This window comes from Lathyrus oleraceus, chromosome 2 (genome assembly GCF_024323335.1).
Source record: "Lathyrus oleraceus cultivar Zhongwan6 chromosome 2, CAAS_Psat_ZW6_1.0, whole genome shotgun sequence".
Classification (NCBI taxonomy): Eukaryota; Viridiplantae; Streptophyta; class Magnoliopsida; order Fabales; family Fabaceae; genus Lathyrus; species Lathyrus oleraceus.
In genome coordinates this window covers 111,584,170-111,600,855 of record NC_066580.1, presented here as the reverse complement: position 1 = coordinate 111,600,855, position 16,686 = coordinate 111,584,170, and the positions used below count along the sequence as shown (strand labels likewise).

The window sequence follows — 16,686 nt, the reverse complement described above, 5'->3', positions numbered from 1 at the left end:
AGTTGTTGGAGGACGTGTCCTCTAAATACTTTATCCCTCGTTTTTAAGCGAAACTGAGGTAATAATTCATAAAACAATTTTTTTAAAAAAATAAGATGTGATAAAATATAGTTGTTAAGATTTGAAGACATGTGCTCTAAATACTTTATTCCTCGGTTTTCAACAAAATCGAGGCAATATGTGATAAATAAAATAATTTAAAATTTTAAATATGCTAAAATGTAGTTGATAGGATTCAAATGTGTGTTCTCTAAATAATTTACTCTTCGGTTTCTAGCTAAACCGAAAGAATCTATGTTTTTTTATAAAATGAATTAAAATGTGACGCGTCTATGATTTACCCCTTAGTTCTTTAGTGGGTGAGGTGAAAATTTCGTCATAAAATATATTATTTATAGTGGTGAAAGATGAGTACAAAACTTTAGCTACTGTGATCTGCAAATTTCAATGGATCATATACATGTTGCATGATCAGGAAGTTAATTGATTATAACCTCCAGTTTTGTATTGTTAAAACCAAAATGTTTTACACATAGCAGTTAATCTCGTCTTCCATGAAAGGACTAAACACCTAAAAATAGATTGTCATCTTATTAGAAAGAAATTTTAAATTTGAGTAACGAAGTAGATTCTTCTATCTTCTTCTAACAAGATTGCATACTTCTTCACCAAATCATTGTTGGTAAAGACCTTCTCATTCCTTATGTTCAAGTTGAACTTAATCGACATCTATGAAATATCAACTTGTGAGAGGCTCTTACCAAATGAGAAAGTTATTTAGTTAATTCTGTTGTAGTTAATTTAAAAGTTAGTTACAAATTTAGTTGCTTTGTATGTAAGTAACTGCTATATAGGGTACAATATAATGGTTATGGTGATCCTTCAATACCCTTTATATATAGCACATTGATGCTTTATAAATTCAAGAGAAACACTTTCACCATTTTCTTTCTTCAAATTCAAGTTAGTTATGAGTTTGTTATTTGCTAATAAGAGCCTTCAATCCGAGAGTAAAGTATGTATGCAACAGTTATGATATGTCGGAGTTGCGCCATCTTAGAATTGGGTCTATGATACATGTAAGGAATTTTTATATGAAGGTCTTTTAATGTAAAGGAAATACATGGTTGTATTTTTAATAAAAGTAACAGTGGTTAATGTATGAAACTATGAAAGAGATGTGTATAAAGACAGACAAAATCAGTCTTTGTTGTTTATAGGGAAGGATAAACATAAATAGTACAAAAGCAAAACATTTAGCATTTAAATATGTATGTCTCAAATCAAAACTTCCATAAAAAATTTGAATTTCATAAGTTCAATTGAATGTTAGAGATACAATTTGTGTCCTTGTATATGTGAATGTGTAACTTTGTACAAGAGTACTATATTCTGTTTAAGACAACAATATCTATATACAAAAGAGAAAAAAAAATGGAAATCAATTCAAATCTCATCCTCATGGATAAATCAAATTAGAAAGGCTTCTTTAGATGCATGAGATCCAATGATGAATCAACACACTCAGCTTTGCTCTTATAACCATTCAATAACTTCAACAATTCAGTAGCTTTTTCCTTTGTACTATCAGCACAACCCACTTGCAACAAAACAAGTAGTTTCTGAAACATCCCAACTTGAATTGCCTCAATCAAAACACCTTCCTCAGCCTTATCACAAATCTTGTAAACAATAGAAACAACAAAACTTGAACTCAATTCAGAAACCCTCAAAAGCTTCTTAATAACAAGAGGCAAAGTCAAAGCATTTGACTTTGCTATTTGCACCCCATTTTCACTATCACAGAGACAATTCAACACGCCTAAAGCTTTCTCACATGTCCCTTTTTCAGCATCAACTAGAATCTCCAATAAAATTGAAACTAATCCCAATTCAACAAACCTCTCTATAATCACTTTTTTACTCTTTGATGAGTAAACCAAGTGAAAAATTGTTGACAAACATGCTTTTGTAGAAACATCACCAACATTAACCTTAACCATGTTCACCAAAGATTCAAATATTCCTTCAACTTTCACCAATGACTCAACATGAATTTCCTTAAGCAACAAAGAAGCATTTTGTCTAGTTGAAACTTGTTGTTTAGCATTTAAGAACCAAACCAAACAACTCAAAGAATTTGAAGATCCCAAATAGAGAAATCTACCCTCTTCCGGAATAGGACGCATCCACGTCAGCACCTCCAAAATCTCCTCCAAAACAACAAAATTCTTCTCAATGGAACCACGTGAGAAAGAATCAAAAACATTCGAAAGAACAATAGATGCACCATTTGAAACTATACATTTCTTGTTCCTCTCACTCTCTTTTCCCCAAGCCTTTATCTTCTTCACCAATTCAATAGCCTTGTTCTCGTCTCCCATTTGCGCCGCCGACAAGATCCTCGTACACGCGTCTTTAACCTCGTACGGACTTACCGGAATACGTGGAGTTGGGATTCTCTCAACTCCATAGGAACGGTGTTGAACGCACCAATCTTGAATCATTCTACGAAGTGAGTGATTTGGAATGATGTCGAAGGATGTTAACTCGGTTTTCGTAACCGGACACGTTTTGTTACCAGATTCAATCCATTTCTCGATGCTCTCCCTGTCGTAGGTTATGCCGGTTGAAAGTGTAACAGGATCTTTCATTAAATCTAGTGTTACCGGGCAACGAAAATGAGTCGGAATCGCTATCTCCACTTGTAAATCGTTGCATGAGTTTGATAATAACTCTTTGCCTTTTCTTGCACGACGGAAAACTCTACTACCTTTTGTCCATGATAAAACCATGTTTTCGTTTTTGACTATGTTGTTGTTGTTTGTTGTTGTTGGTGTTGAAGGAGGATTTGTTGTGAGTATGATGAAGGAAAACGAGTTTATATATATAGGAGAATATAGAAAGTTGTTTGAGACACGGGGTCAAAGGGAGCAAAGTAAGACTAAGATAGGAATAGTTTATTGAGAATATTTCAAACAAGAAGAAAAATGAATAAGATATATAAAAGGGTTGAAGTGTTATTTTTTGTTTTTGTTTTTGTTATAGCGTGTGGTTGAACGTTGAACGTTGAAATAGTCAGAAAGAGAGAAAAACTCGGTAGGGGCTGAAGCAGCATGGAGGTTTAAGTTTGAAATGAAAGGAAAGCGAGTATGATTAATTAATTAGTTAATTAGGGGGGAGTAGTAGTAGTAGTTGTTGTAGTAAGACTCTAAGAGGGTTGAAAGTTTGAACGGCGTGGGAGGTGAATGGGACTAAGTCAGATGGTCGGTGGTGTGCTGATTTGGGGTAGATTTGTTTGCATGGTCTTGTTTTGTGGTCGTTGCACTTGCACTATTGAGTTTAAAGTCTTACTTACTGTTGCACGTGCAAATTTCACGTGTGCTTATTTGAACCAGTCGCGTAGGAAACGGAAACATGTTTGGTGTTAAAGCTCCTGGCTTTTGTTTTTCTATCAACGTTACACTAGATTATTGTATACTTATTAATTTATTTGTGTGATTTATGTATCGTAGATATTGTAACTTTATCTAGGGCTTTACCCTTTCGACATGTAATACTCCAAATCTACAAGTGTAATTTTGTATGTAATATAATTTTTATAATTTATATAATATTAAAGTTAATTATTGCTAATTGATCGTAACATATTTTTAACATTGTTTTGTTAAGAATATGTTTGGATTGGTAGAATGTGATGAAATGGAATTAGACTGATTTTATTGGTTGTATTTATAATGAATTGTGCGGAATGGATCATGTTAAAATCGATTCCATCATATTCTATTAAGTCCTTCAATTTTCATTTTATTTAATTTGCAATGGAGTGAACTAATTTGTATGGTTCCGTGCCATCAAATTATAAAAGATACACAAACAATTCATGATCCATTCCGCTACGCTCTACTCTATTCCATCATATTTTAGTTTGATTTGTTCTACTCTAGTCTATCAATCAAAACAACATAGTTTAAGTCTCGTGTGTGGTTCTTAGACCTGCCTTAAGCATTTTACTTTACATTGCTTTAATATAACTCAACTACCACTAAACTTTAGTATCTTTTCTCTTACTTGATTTTTGATTCGCCTCTCTTAAATAATATTTATACTGGCTTTTGACATCGCCATCTTCTTGTCATTGAGCTGAACTAGCTTGATGTTTACGATACTTGCCTTCATGGCATTCTCTATGGTATCCCTTTTATGCAAGTGTAGTCTCAGATTATCTAAAGCTTTTATGCAAGTGTAGTCTCAGATTTATCCAAAGCTTGGTAAATTATATTCTTCCTTCCAACTACCTTCCATCCTTAAATAAAAATTTTATTTACCCTCTAATAGGTGAACAGTTCTCCCTATTTGTTCATTCATCAGAGTGTGGTTTACTGTCGTTCTTGTGGCAAAAGTTGTCAATCACATAATTAATTGCTTGTTATGCCATTTTACAATTTGGTGAAGACCTATTTAGTAAGTTGAGTTGGACTAATCAATGCTTACCATGTTGGAACAAAATTAGTTTGTCCCATATGTCTTAGGTTTTGATGATAACAAAGTATTTAAAGAACAATTGGGTATACTAATATTTGTTCAAGTGTGTAAGACCATAAACTAAAATTTCATGAATAATCCAAGTATTGGTTCTGACTATGAACATCTAAAGAAAAGCTTAAAGACCAGAATATGATGAATTAAAAGCTGAAGACTAGACTCTCAAGAAGCCAACTTCTGAAGAGGTAAACGTCTGAAGGTCAGAGTGTGAAGAAGCTAGCCTCTGAAGACCGGACTTTGAAGAAGTATATTTTTGAAGATGAGAACCCCAGTTTGTCTAAGCGCAAGAACCAAGGTGACTCTGATAGGTCATTGTCAACCTCTGAGCCATCTTTGTCACGTGAAGACCTAAGCTTTATTTTCTCCTAGAGTTAGCTAGGATGCAACTGATAATTAATTTTGTAGCAAAGGGATTTCAAACATTCTTTCAACGACATTAACCATTTGGAGAAACATCTTAATGTCTTTATTCAAATGTTCTCACGGACTCTCTTGTGTTGGATCTTCAACGACTCTTTTCCTTCTCTATTTAAGAAGCTGAAAACTTGAAGAAAAACAACCAACGAGCCATTGACATTCAAAGAGCAGTTACTTTGTCAAAACACAAACATAAGTTTAACTTAGGATTTCTTACCTTTGTATATTCTATAAATACCTAAGTCTTAAAGAGTTCTTCTTGAGTTGTATTTTGTCTACACCTTTGATTGTATATCAAGTGTATTACCCCCCAACAATCTTTTGTCTATTAGGTAGATTGTTAGAAGTCTCTTACTTAGTGTTTCAGCATTTGAAGTCTCTTGCTTATGTGTTTGAGCATATAAGCATCTTACTTTTGTGCTTGAGCATTTGAAGTCTCTTGCTTGTGTGCTTGAGCATAGAAGTCTCTTACATGTGTGCTTGAGCATTGGACGCATCTTGCTTGTGTGCTTGAGGATAAAAGTCTCTTGCTTGTGTGCTTGAGCATTTGAAGTCTATTGCATGTGTGCTTGAGCATAGAAGGATCTTGCTTTTGTGCTTGAGCATTGGAAGTCTCTTGCTTGTGTGCTTGAGCATATAAGTCTCTTACTTTGTATTTGAGCATTGGAAGTGTCTTGCTTGTATACTTGAGCAGATTGTAATCTTGTGTGATTATCATGAAAAATTCTTGTAAGTATAAGGGGACTGGATTACTCTCGAGTTGTGAAAGAAACCATGATAACTTTGTGTGTCTCTCTTCGTTCTTGCTTTACTTATCTTCCGCCTACCTCTTACCTCTGATTTATTCAATGTATATACTTTGTGTTTAGTATCTGACTAAGAGTTTAAAAAGAAAGAAAAAGTCAACACAATTCAACAGCTAGACCTCTAACTTTCAGTGGTACTCCTAATACATATATTGAATTATGTATGGAGTTTCTGAATCTAATAGTGGCACTCCTAATCCACATGCTGCTATTAATCATGATTATAGCACTTCAGAAAAGAATAATTATACAGCTAGACCTCCAACTTTCAGTGGAGACTCTACTGAGTTTGAATGGTGGAAGAGAAATATGTATACTCATATCATATATCTTGATGATGAGTTATGGGATATTTTGGAAGATGACATTGATATTCCAGTTAATTGAGTGGGAATGGTAATTGACATAAAAACACTCACACATGCTTAGGAAAAGACCTATAGAAAACGTCATAGAGTTAGAGGCATCTTGGTTGATGCTCTACCTCATTATGAGTACATCAAGATCATTGATAAATCTACCGCTAATAACATTTTTAAATCCCTATGTGTTACTTAAGAAGGTGTCACATCGTGAAAAATACGACCTAACAGCGCATCGCACGCTCGCATATGATTAAACAGAGCCTCAATCGAACTTTATTTATTCCAAATAAGGAAAGGGAAAATATCGATAAAACCCTTAAAAGAAAAATAAAATGGTTGTCATGACAAAATCCAGGTTCGGGATTCGATTATGCAAGGGGAAGGTATTAGCACCCATCACATCTGTTGTACTCAATGGGAACCTTTTAGTTAGATTTGCGATTGAATGTTAACATATGTCATTTGCTTTCTTCGAATGATTAAATCTTCAAAAGGAAAAGAAAATGTGTCACAAAAAGGTATTTATTAGGGTGATTGACAAGATTGCGGTCTTGCTCCAACGTATCATCAGGTGCTACGGGGAATTCAAAGCGACCTAGTTATGGGCAAGACAAAAGATATTTGTGGTTTTTTTGTTATAGTGTTTGATGAGATGTTGAATCTCGCTCCTACATATCCGCAGGTACGATGGGGAACTCAAAGATATGTAGTTCTTGGTAGAAAATGAGTGTTGGATAATTGATTTTAGTGAACAAATGTTTGGTCGATTTCTAGCGGTTAAATATTGCTTGTATGCTCGCGGGGGAGGCTTAAGTGTTTGTTTGTATCGTAGTAGAATGAACTAAACAATGTTCGTTTATGAAAAAGGTTTTCGATCACGCAGGGACAAGAAAAAGATTGGTTTGATATGTTGAATTTTTTTAAAGAGGATTATTCGAGGTTTTCATGGAGTGTGTATTTCAATGTTCCTTTTTCATCCAAAGTGTTTATGAGATTAAGTTGCGGAAGATGAACGTTCGGTAGGACCAAGACGTATGCCTCGGGGCCGATTGTTCAAGGTTTCCATGGAGTGTATCGTAGCGGTAAATTCATGACCATCAAGCTATGGATAAGCTAGACGTCAACATAACAAGAGTCGCCACCGCACTTTTATTATTTCCAAGGGAAAAGGGAAAAAGTATGAACAAAACCCAAAAGATAAGAAGTTTTCAAATCAAAACTAATAAAATGTCAGAGATTATAGGTAAGGGGGTTAGTTACACAGAGGGAAGGTGTTAGCAGCCAAAGTGTCTTAGGTACTCATAGGGAGCCCTTTTTTGTGTGCATATGTGTTTTTGTACAAAATGATGTTTGTAATAAATAGAATGGAGGGATGAGAAATGAATTCATTAATTATATTTTTGTGTTTGACAAGACCTTCAGACTTGTGCCTACATACCAACATAAAAATAAGGGATCAAAACCTCGTAGTTCGTGGTAACAGTTTCAAAGTGGATGCATTGCTTTTAACAAAAATTTAAGTTTGAAAGGCACAAGGGCCTAAAAATGGTTTGAATGAGTGTTAGTTCTTTTTGGCTTTTGAAACTTTAAGTCAAGTATGGTTAAGTTCATTTACAAAGTTTGATTTAAGAAAAGAAGTTTGGAAATGCAATGGCATAAGGCCAAAGTTTCTAATTTACCAAAATGGTCTAAGTTTTAGAAAAAAAAACAAGCACAAGCAAAGAAGATTTTTAAAACGAGGGAGAGATTTTGAAATTAAAGAAATGGGGAGGAGATGGAGAAACTAATCCTAAGCATACATTTAAAAGTTAACAGTTGAAAAGATCTAACCAATAGGCTGCAATCCAATAGACAAGAATGTCATATAGAAACCCAAATTTCCCTTGGACTTTAGAATCACACAACAATCAATATACAAACATCAAGTTGAAGAGCAAGGCATCAAATAAAGATAGCCACATACAAGCTTAACAACTTCATGATCTTCTTCAAGTTTTGCCCATGTAGCAGATGACTTCAAAGGATGGCATAAGTCACAGGTTCAAAATAACAGCTTCATAATGACCATGTTGCAGATGAACTTAAATGGATCTTCAATGATGTATCAGATGAAGTTTTAATCCATAAGCATTTGGTTTCCTGAAAGTTAGCATTGACCAAGTCCTTTGCAAAGGGAGTGTTGCCTAAATTCTAAGTCGAATTGTCTCAGATCAAACCAACAGTCCACACAAGATATTTTTTAGGGTTTTTGTTCTTATTATGTACATTAATGGTCAAAGACAACACAAACAAACACAATATACACAATCATAATATGTCACAAAATATGGTCAAAGTGGACAAAGTGAAAATGACATTAACATAAACAACTTGAATGGTATGAGTAGTGGCAAATGAATTAAGTCATTCTTTGAAGAACACTCAACCCACTTATCACAAGCATGGATCCTTGAACCAAGACATCTTCCAAAGGAAAGAAAAAGAGTCCAAGTTTCCACACAATACCATGAAAGAGGGGAGACTTATAATCTCACTAACTATAATGATATGCCTTTGTGTCAAAATTTAGCGTTATGTTAAGCAATCGTAATTGGACTTATGTAGTAGTCACAACTATTTGAGGTCGAGCAATAGAATTTTGGTGTTAATGCATGTTAGAGACATAGTATAATGAACTATGCTCATGAAACATACCACACACAAAAAGAATATGAAAAGTGGGGGGCCTAATCTCATCCATACTTATGTTGATTTTGCAATCAACTAGCCTTAGGATATAGAGACATTATAGGCCCATGACATGAATGCATAAAGAATGAGAATGAGATGAATAGGGAGGGGGAAATGGATCAAACACAAATTGGACAAAGGAGGACTTTTACCAAGTTAAGATCATTCATTCATTTTGGGATGGAATGTACATTCCATCTATCCCCTAAACCCAATGATCTTAACCTAGCAAAGTCAAATCAACCTTGACCAAGGCTCAACAACACAAGTCAAACTCACAAAGTTAATTAAAATGGCTCTACACAATTAATTTGGCATTTAATCAATTGAATATAATAAAAATAATGCATTAAATTAAATATGGTTGGTCAATTTCCTAAAATCTCATCAAAACACCAAAGAAATGGCCATGATATTTATCATAAGTCAAACAAGGTCAAATGACCTTGGAGAATTTTTTTTTAGAAATTTTGGGAACTTAAAAGTTTTTTTAAATAATTAAAAATAATCACAAAATCAATTAAATCAATTAAATCATGAAAAATATTTAATAATGATCCAAATAATATTTTTTATTCAGAAAATAAAAGAGGATTTTATTTTTAAAAAAATTGGTGAAACTCTCATATTTTTTGGATCAATATTAAAATTAATAGGAGAAATAAAAATAAAAATAAGATAATAAAAAAAACGTGGACCACTTGATCTCCCTCATTAATTGAGGTGACAAATCAAGTGGTGAGAAACGCGCGTTCCATGGTGCACGCTAGTTAGCGCGCTACACACTTGGTCATCACAAGCAACATCCTTAATTAAAACATTTTGAATCCATCTAATGGCTCAAAATACTTCCAACTCATCGTCGGAGCTAAAGGCCGGTCATCTTCTCCGATGACCCTGGTCGGACTGGTTCTTTCATCACCATAACATAAATGAAAAAGGAGGACATGATCTTAAAGAAAAAATTGCGTAGATCACGAATATCACCTCAATTTAACCTAACTCCAAGTATATTAAGAGATACATGAGGTTGAATTTTGAGGTGTATGAACTGAGTTGCTTCGATTTGACCTTAAAGCAACTCAATCTTCTTGCCTACTTTGGTAGGACTTCAGGCAACCAAGGATCCAAGAGAATTGATGAGAATTGAGAGAGAATCAAAGAGAAGAAAAATCTGGAAAAATACCTTCAATGTTGTGCAGAAATGGATCTCTCTTGCTTCAATTCGTGCTTGATCTTGCTGGTGGAACTTGAAGAAGTGAATTAAGAATGATGCAAAGCTTTGGATCCCGGAGTTTTTGAATCTCCAAACAGTGAGATTCAAACTCAAATTTCAATTGAAATTTATCAGGTTTTCCATCGAATTGAGAGGGTTTCAATGGTTAGAGGCAAAGCTGGCGCGCAAGGTCCTTGAAACTGCGGCAATGGACCTCTATTTATAGAAAATGGTAAGTGTTATTTCCACACTTGAAAATACTTCCAAAATTAGCAATGTGAGGTAAACAATTGCATGGCCATTTGCAGGCCCATGAAGCAACTCAAATAGGTCCAAGATCAACTGAAATGAGATCTGAATGAAGATTGCATTACAAGGCAAATATATTTGAATGTTTGAAGCATGATTCTTGCCAATTGATACAGCCCTGTTCAAGTTATACACATACCCCTCAAACTTTGTCCAAAATGCATGAATTTGGACTCTTTGGAAAGGTTAGATCAAAAGGAACAACTTTTATGTTGAACAATTTTCCATTTGGAACTTGTATCATGGTAAATTTTGAGGTGGAAGTTTGGAAATTTCAACATGTCAAAATATTTTCTAAGTGTCAAGCCATATGTTCAATTATTCCACCTTGGCTAACTTTTTATGTGAGCTCCAAATGAAAAGCGTGTCTTCATCAAAGTTGTTTCCCTTTCAAAGACCTTAAAAATTATCACCAATTTGACATCATTTGGATATGGGATGAGTGAGTTATGCATTTTTGAAGTTGAGGAAAATCACTTGTTCAATGGTATTGGTCCAAAATGACCTATAATGTATCCTCATATCACATGCTCATAAAAGTTGAATTATCTCTTCCTCCAAACATCAAAGTTGAAGTAGACACCTTGAATTTGATTTTGGAACTTGGAAATATTTAATCTCATAAAAATTGAGCAAGTTATGGCCTTGGGAAGTTGACTTTCAAATTAGGGTTTAGACAAAATGACCTATAATGTTTTAACATAAAAATGACTTTAAAAGAAAAATTAGCTCTAGACCTCAACATGAAAGTTGTTTGGAATATAATTTAGAGTAACTTTTCTCTTGGAATAATTTTCATATGATGAAAATTGTAGGAGATAGGGTCTAGGGAGACCAAGTTTTGATTAGATGAATTCATCTGGCCAACTACCATCGACCAACTTGATAACTTGCAATTATCTTGACTCTTTGGACTCATGGGAGATAATATATGCATAAAAGGATGAAATTTGAAGTGTCCCTTGAAGTATTTGATCAATTGGTGAAGAAGCTTGTTGAAGAAGTTACTCAAGATACCCATATGAACTAGGGTTTCCAATGCAAACCAATTCCAAACTCTTGAAGAAATCTTGATCAAAGTAACATGTAGAGATCATGGGGACTCATATATGATGCTTTAAGCCATTATGGATAATTCCTTGGCTGAGCTTTTAGCAATGGGGGTCTTAAACCCTAGATGTGAACTTGATGAATCAAAGGTGATCATGCTCTACCTACAAAAGAGTTAGACAAATGCAAAGACATGTTTTTTGGTATTTTGGTTTGTGAAGGATAAAATAACAAGTACGATACAATCACATAGTGCTTGGTGATCTCTCCCAAAACAAACCCAATGAAAGAGGGGTAAGGAGAATGCCAAGGTATGATCTCAATGCTAATGCATATAATGAGGTAGCATGAGGGATCTTAGGGTCAAAATTGGGGTCTTACAGCTGCCCCTATTTAAGGACATTCTAACTGAGGAGGAGAAGGTTAAAATCTTCGTATCGACTCAGTAGAATAGGCTTAAATAACAACATATAAAAACAAATTTTGGCCCCTAAAAGACCTCATGATTCATATGATATGAATGTTAAAATAAATCTTTGTGGGGAAATGTGGCCATAAAGGAAAAGAAATCTGGAGAGACTGAAAGTCCATAGGAGTGTATTGCATTTTCCTAAGGAAAAATCACTGGGGAGACAGAGACTCTGGGAGGAAAAAGGGTGTGCGTAGGCCAGTCTACGACTTAAAACAACTGTGAGACTAGAGGAATTCCATGAAAATGGAAAGACTCAGCCCGGAAACAAAGGGAAAACCTGCAGGGGAAATGGGTAGATCAGAATAAAACTGAAATACTTGAATCATACAGGAAGAGCGATTTCACCAAGGAAATACGCACTCAACTCATCTGGGGAAGAAATAAACTTCAACACAGGAAGAGCATAAATCTATTATCCACTATCGATTACTGGGTACGATGATAATAGAAATCTGACAGAGAGGACATCTGTTATTGGTTAGAGTAAACATATCAAGGATGACTCACTAAGGGTCGCCAGGAGGTGTATTCATTATCGGTCACTGGGTTAGAATAGCCTTGTTGGGGAGAAACTGAAAATATGATTTACAACTACCGGCTACTGGGCAGAAGACCACAAGGAGAGAATATTTGTCACTGGTTAAAGTGAACCTATCAAGGATAAACTCAAAGGAAAGAAAATATGTCATCGGTTAGGATGAACATATCAAGGATACTCTTACCTGGGGATGTCCAAGAGGGTATCCGTCACCGTTTAGGATGAACATATCAAGGATAAACCACTTGAACAAGAAGTAGGAATTACATCTATCGAATGCTGAATAGAATACCATCAGAGAGAATATTTGTCATCGGTTGGGATGAACATATCAAGGATAGACTCCGAGGGGAGAAAAAGCAGGATTTACAACAACCGGTTACTGGGCAGAAGACCGCAAGGAGAAGGAAATCCGTCATCGGTTAAGATGAACATATCAAGGATTAACTCTCTGGGGAATAAAATAGGGATTACAACTACCTTTTTACTAGGTAGAATACCAAAGATGAGAATATCTGTCACCGGTTAGGATGAATATATCAAGGATAAACTCAAAGCGAGGGAAAAATATCCGTCATCGGTTTGGATGAACATATCAAGGATATACCTCCTGAGGAAACGTGAAAACGAATCCGCTGGAGAGGAACAAGGTTACTTTTTCCAGGGTACTAGGCAAGAAGTAACAAACTGCCCACTAAAGAGAATACTACCAGTTACTGGGTAATAAACTCTCAAGAGACCAAAAATATCTATCTAGGTAAGATCTAGAAAGAAACGGTCAATCAAGACTCTACATAATGAGGATATAACTCAAGGGGAGTGGTTCCATCCATATAATCAATTGGGGAGGAAGCTGAAACGATCATTATCCACGAGGAAATAACTCAGTGGGGAAAGGAGAAAGGTTAAAGTTTTTTTGCTTAAGGGGCTGACACTATACAATTGAAGGGGGACAAACACCAAACTTATATGGGGATAGAGTACCACCATAACAGAGAATAAGAATTATATGGTTGAGTTTCAAAGCACAATAATGAAATTATATGAGTGCATATGTATATGTATATGTATATATGATGATTATGCTGACAAAACAATCACAAAGGATACAAAATGTCGCAGATTTGAATCAATGATACAATTCTTGACCAATCCACAAAAGAGGGAAACAACCGCTTGGAGAAAAGAGAGATCAACATCCCGAAGGCTCAACCCTATCTGGGGAAGGAGGAGATCTGCCGAGGAAAAGTGTTATCAACTCTGCGGGGAATTTTAGGTCAACACCATATCAAACAGGAGACAACCACACAGGGGATAACCTCAAATAACTGCTCAGAAACCAGGAGGAAACTCTGACTGGGAACGAATCTGATGGAGACTAGTGAGGAAACCAAAGTCCTTCTGGAACCACGAAATGTTCTAACTCTGCTGGAGACCAAATATAAATTTGGATGGGGAATAATCAACCAACTCAGCTGGGGATGACGGAGCAATAACCGTCTAGAGAAATCAACAAACACCGAGTGCTGACCAATGCTGTCGGGGATTAAAGAGAAATCACGCCTACTGCTTGGGGAGAACCAATAATGCTCCATACTTAGGGCTTACTGTTTTTGAACCGTTGCTGATACCCCTTTTTAATGAAATTGATTACTTAAAATTAATGCTTTTATATTTTTAAGAAAACATGATTCTGATTAAAAAAATTAATTTTCAAAATGATCATAATAAATATTAAAACTCTTTGGTTGAAAATAAATAAGAGTGGAAACAATTTGGATAAAAGCTCAACTTTATTTAATGGAATGGTAGTCTGTAAATGACAAGACTCCATAGATATTTACAAAGTTGAAAATGGTAATTTACTTGGAAAAGGGTTACATTAAATACAATGATCTCTAATCCTTCTACGAACTCTTGATATCCACTGTGCTCTTGGCTGCTACTGGGGACGATGAATCAAGACCGACCGTTGTGCTCAAGAACGTCTTCAAGTCTGAAGATTAGCAGGATGAAGTTACTTGCCATAATCCCTAATTTTTGCATAAATTTCCCCAAGGCGGGGTACTCAATTTATCGGGATAATTATTTCTGTTTTATGTCTCTAACTTTTGCCTGGATCTCCCTTTCAGGTTTTCAATCCACTGAGACGCTCATTTTTTCCTAAGCCGCCCTTTCGGGTTTTCAACTTAGCAAGCTGTTCTTTTCTTTTTTTAGGCGAAGTATTTCTCGACTGCATTTGCGTTCACAGGACGAGTGAGCTCTTCACCATCCCTAGTTGTAAGGATCAAAGCACCGCCCGAAAAGGCTCTCTTAATAACATATGGGCCTTCATAGTTAGGAGTCCATTTTCCCCTAGAATCTGGTTTGAAAGATAGGATTTTCTTGAGCACAAGGTCACCTTCTCTGAATACACGAGGTCTGACCTTCTTATCAAAAGCTTTCTTCATTCTCTGCTGATATATCTGACCATGACACATGGAAGTCAACCTCTTCTCTTCAATTAAATTCAACTGATCAAACCTAGTTTGACACCATTTAGTCTCAGTCAACCTGGCTTCCATGAGCACACGCAATGAAGGGATCTCCACCTCTACTGGGAGCACAACTTCCATGCCATAAATAAGAGAGAAAGGGGTTGCCCTTGTTGAAGTGCGGATGGATGTACGATATACGTGCAAATCGAATGGGAGCATCTCATGCCAATCCTTATACGTTACAACCATCTTCTGAATAATCTTCTTGATGTTCTTGTTTGCAGCTTCAACAGCCTCATTCATCTTGGGTCAGTAAGGAGAAGAATTATGATGTGCAATCTTGAAGTCTTTGCAAAGAGCTTCCACCATGTTATTATTCAAGTTCGATCCATTATTAGTAATGATCTTACTTGGCACACCATAACGACATATAATCTGATTCTTTATAAACCTCACAATAACTTGCTTGGTTACATTTTCATACGACGCCACTTCACTTTTGTGAAATAGTCAATAGCCACCAAAATGAAACGATGCTCATTCGAAGCTTTGGGCTCGATCATGCCAATCATATCAATTCCCCACATGAAGAAAGGCCATGGAGAGGAAATGACGTTCAACAGTGTCGGAGGAACATGAATCTTATCAGCATATATTTGACACTTGTGGCATTTCTTCACAAGCTTGCAACAATCAGATTCCATTATCATCCAATAGTAACCTACTCGCAACATCTTCTTTATCATTATATGTCCATTGGAATGAGTACCAAAGGAACCTTCATGGACTTCAGTCATTAACAAGTTCGCTTCGTGTCTATCCACGCATCTGAGCAAAACCATATCGAAGTTTCTCTTATAAAGCACCTCACCATTCAGGTAGAAGTTGCCAGCTAATCTCCTCAAAGTCTTCTTATCTTTCAAAGATACCTAAGGCGGGTAAATCTGACTTTGAAGGAAACATTTGATGTCGTAATACCACGGCTTCTTATCCTTGACTTCTTCAACAGCAAACACATGAGCTGGCCTATCAAGATGCATCATAGTCAAATTGGGAACCTCATTCCAATATTTCACTACAATCATTGATGCCAATGTTGCAAGAGCATCTGCCATCCGGTTTTCATCTCGAGGGATATGATGGAATTCAACCTTTGTAAAGAAAGTTGAAATCCTCCTCGCATAATTTTTATATGGTATCTAACTGAGATGATTCGTCTCCCATTCAACTTTGATTTGATTCACCACCAAAGCTAAATCTCCAAAGACGTCCAGATACTTGATTCTGAGATCAATGGCCTCTTCAAGCCCCATAATGCAAGCTTCATACTCAGCCATATTGTTTGTACACTTGAAAGACAATCTAGTTGTAAATGGAAAATGCGTGCCTTGAGGAGTAATGATTATTACCCTAATGTCATTACCATACTGATTGACTGCTCCATCAAATACCATGCCCCAATGAGAACCAGGTTCTGGCCCTTCTTCAAGCAATGGTTCATCACAATCTTTCATTTTCAAGTACAAGATCTCTTCATTAGGAAAATCATATTGCACTGACTGGTAATCTTCAACCGGTTGGTGAGCCAAATGGTCAGCCAAGACACTACCTTTAATTTCTTTCTGAGATTGGTATTCAATATCATACTCTGATAACAACATCTGCCAACGGGCAATCCTCCCAGTTAAAGCAGGCTTCTCAAATATGTTCTTGATTGGATCCATTTTGGATATCAACCAAGTAGTATGATTCAACATATAT

General features: G+C 35.7%; 1 protein-coding gene across 1 annotated transcript; it reads right to left on the bottom strand.

Moving 5' to 3' along the window:
* Positions 1-1,290: 1,290 nt before the first annotated feature.
* On the bottom strand, positions 1,291-2,974 carry LOC127118361 (U-box domain-containing protein 21). The gene has a single exon (XM_051048541.1). The coding sequence runs from the start codon at positions 2,793-2,795 to the stop codon at positions 1,476-1,478; it is 1,320 nt and encodes a 439-aa protein (XP_050904498.1). The 5' UTR covers positions 2,796-2,974; the 3' UTR covers positions 1,291-1,475.
* Between the last annotated feature and the right edge of the window lie 13,712 nt (positions 2,975-16,686).

Bases quoted from the DNA above. Each gene is read 5' to 3' on its own strand.
- LOC127118361 (XM_051048541.1), bottom strand. From the start codon at position 2,795: ATGGTTTTATCATGGACAAAAGGTAGTAGAGTTTTCCGTCGTGCAAGA.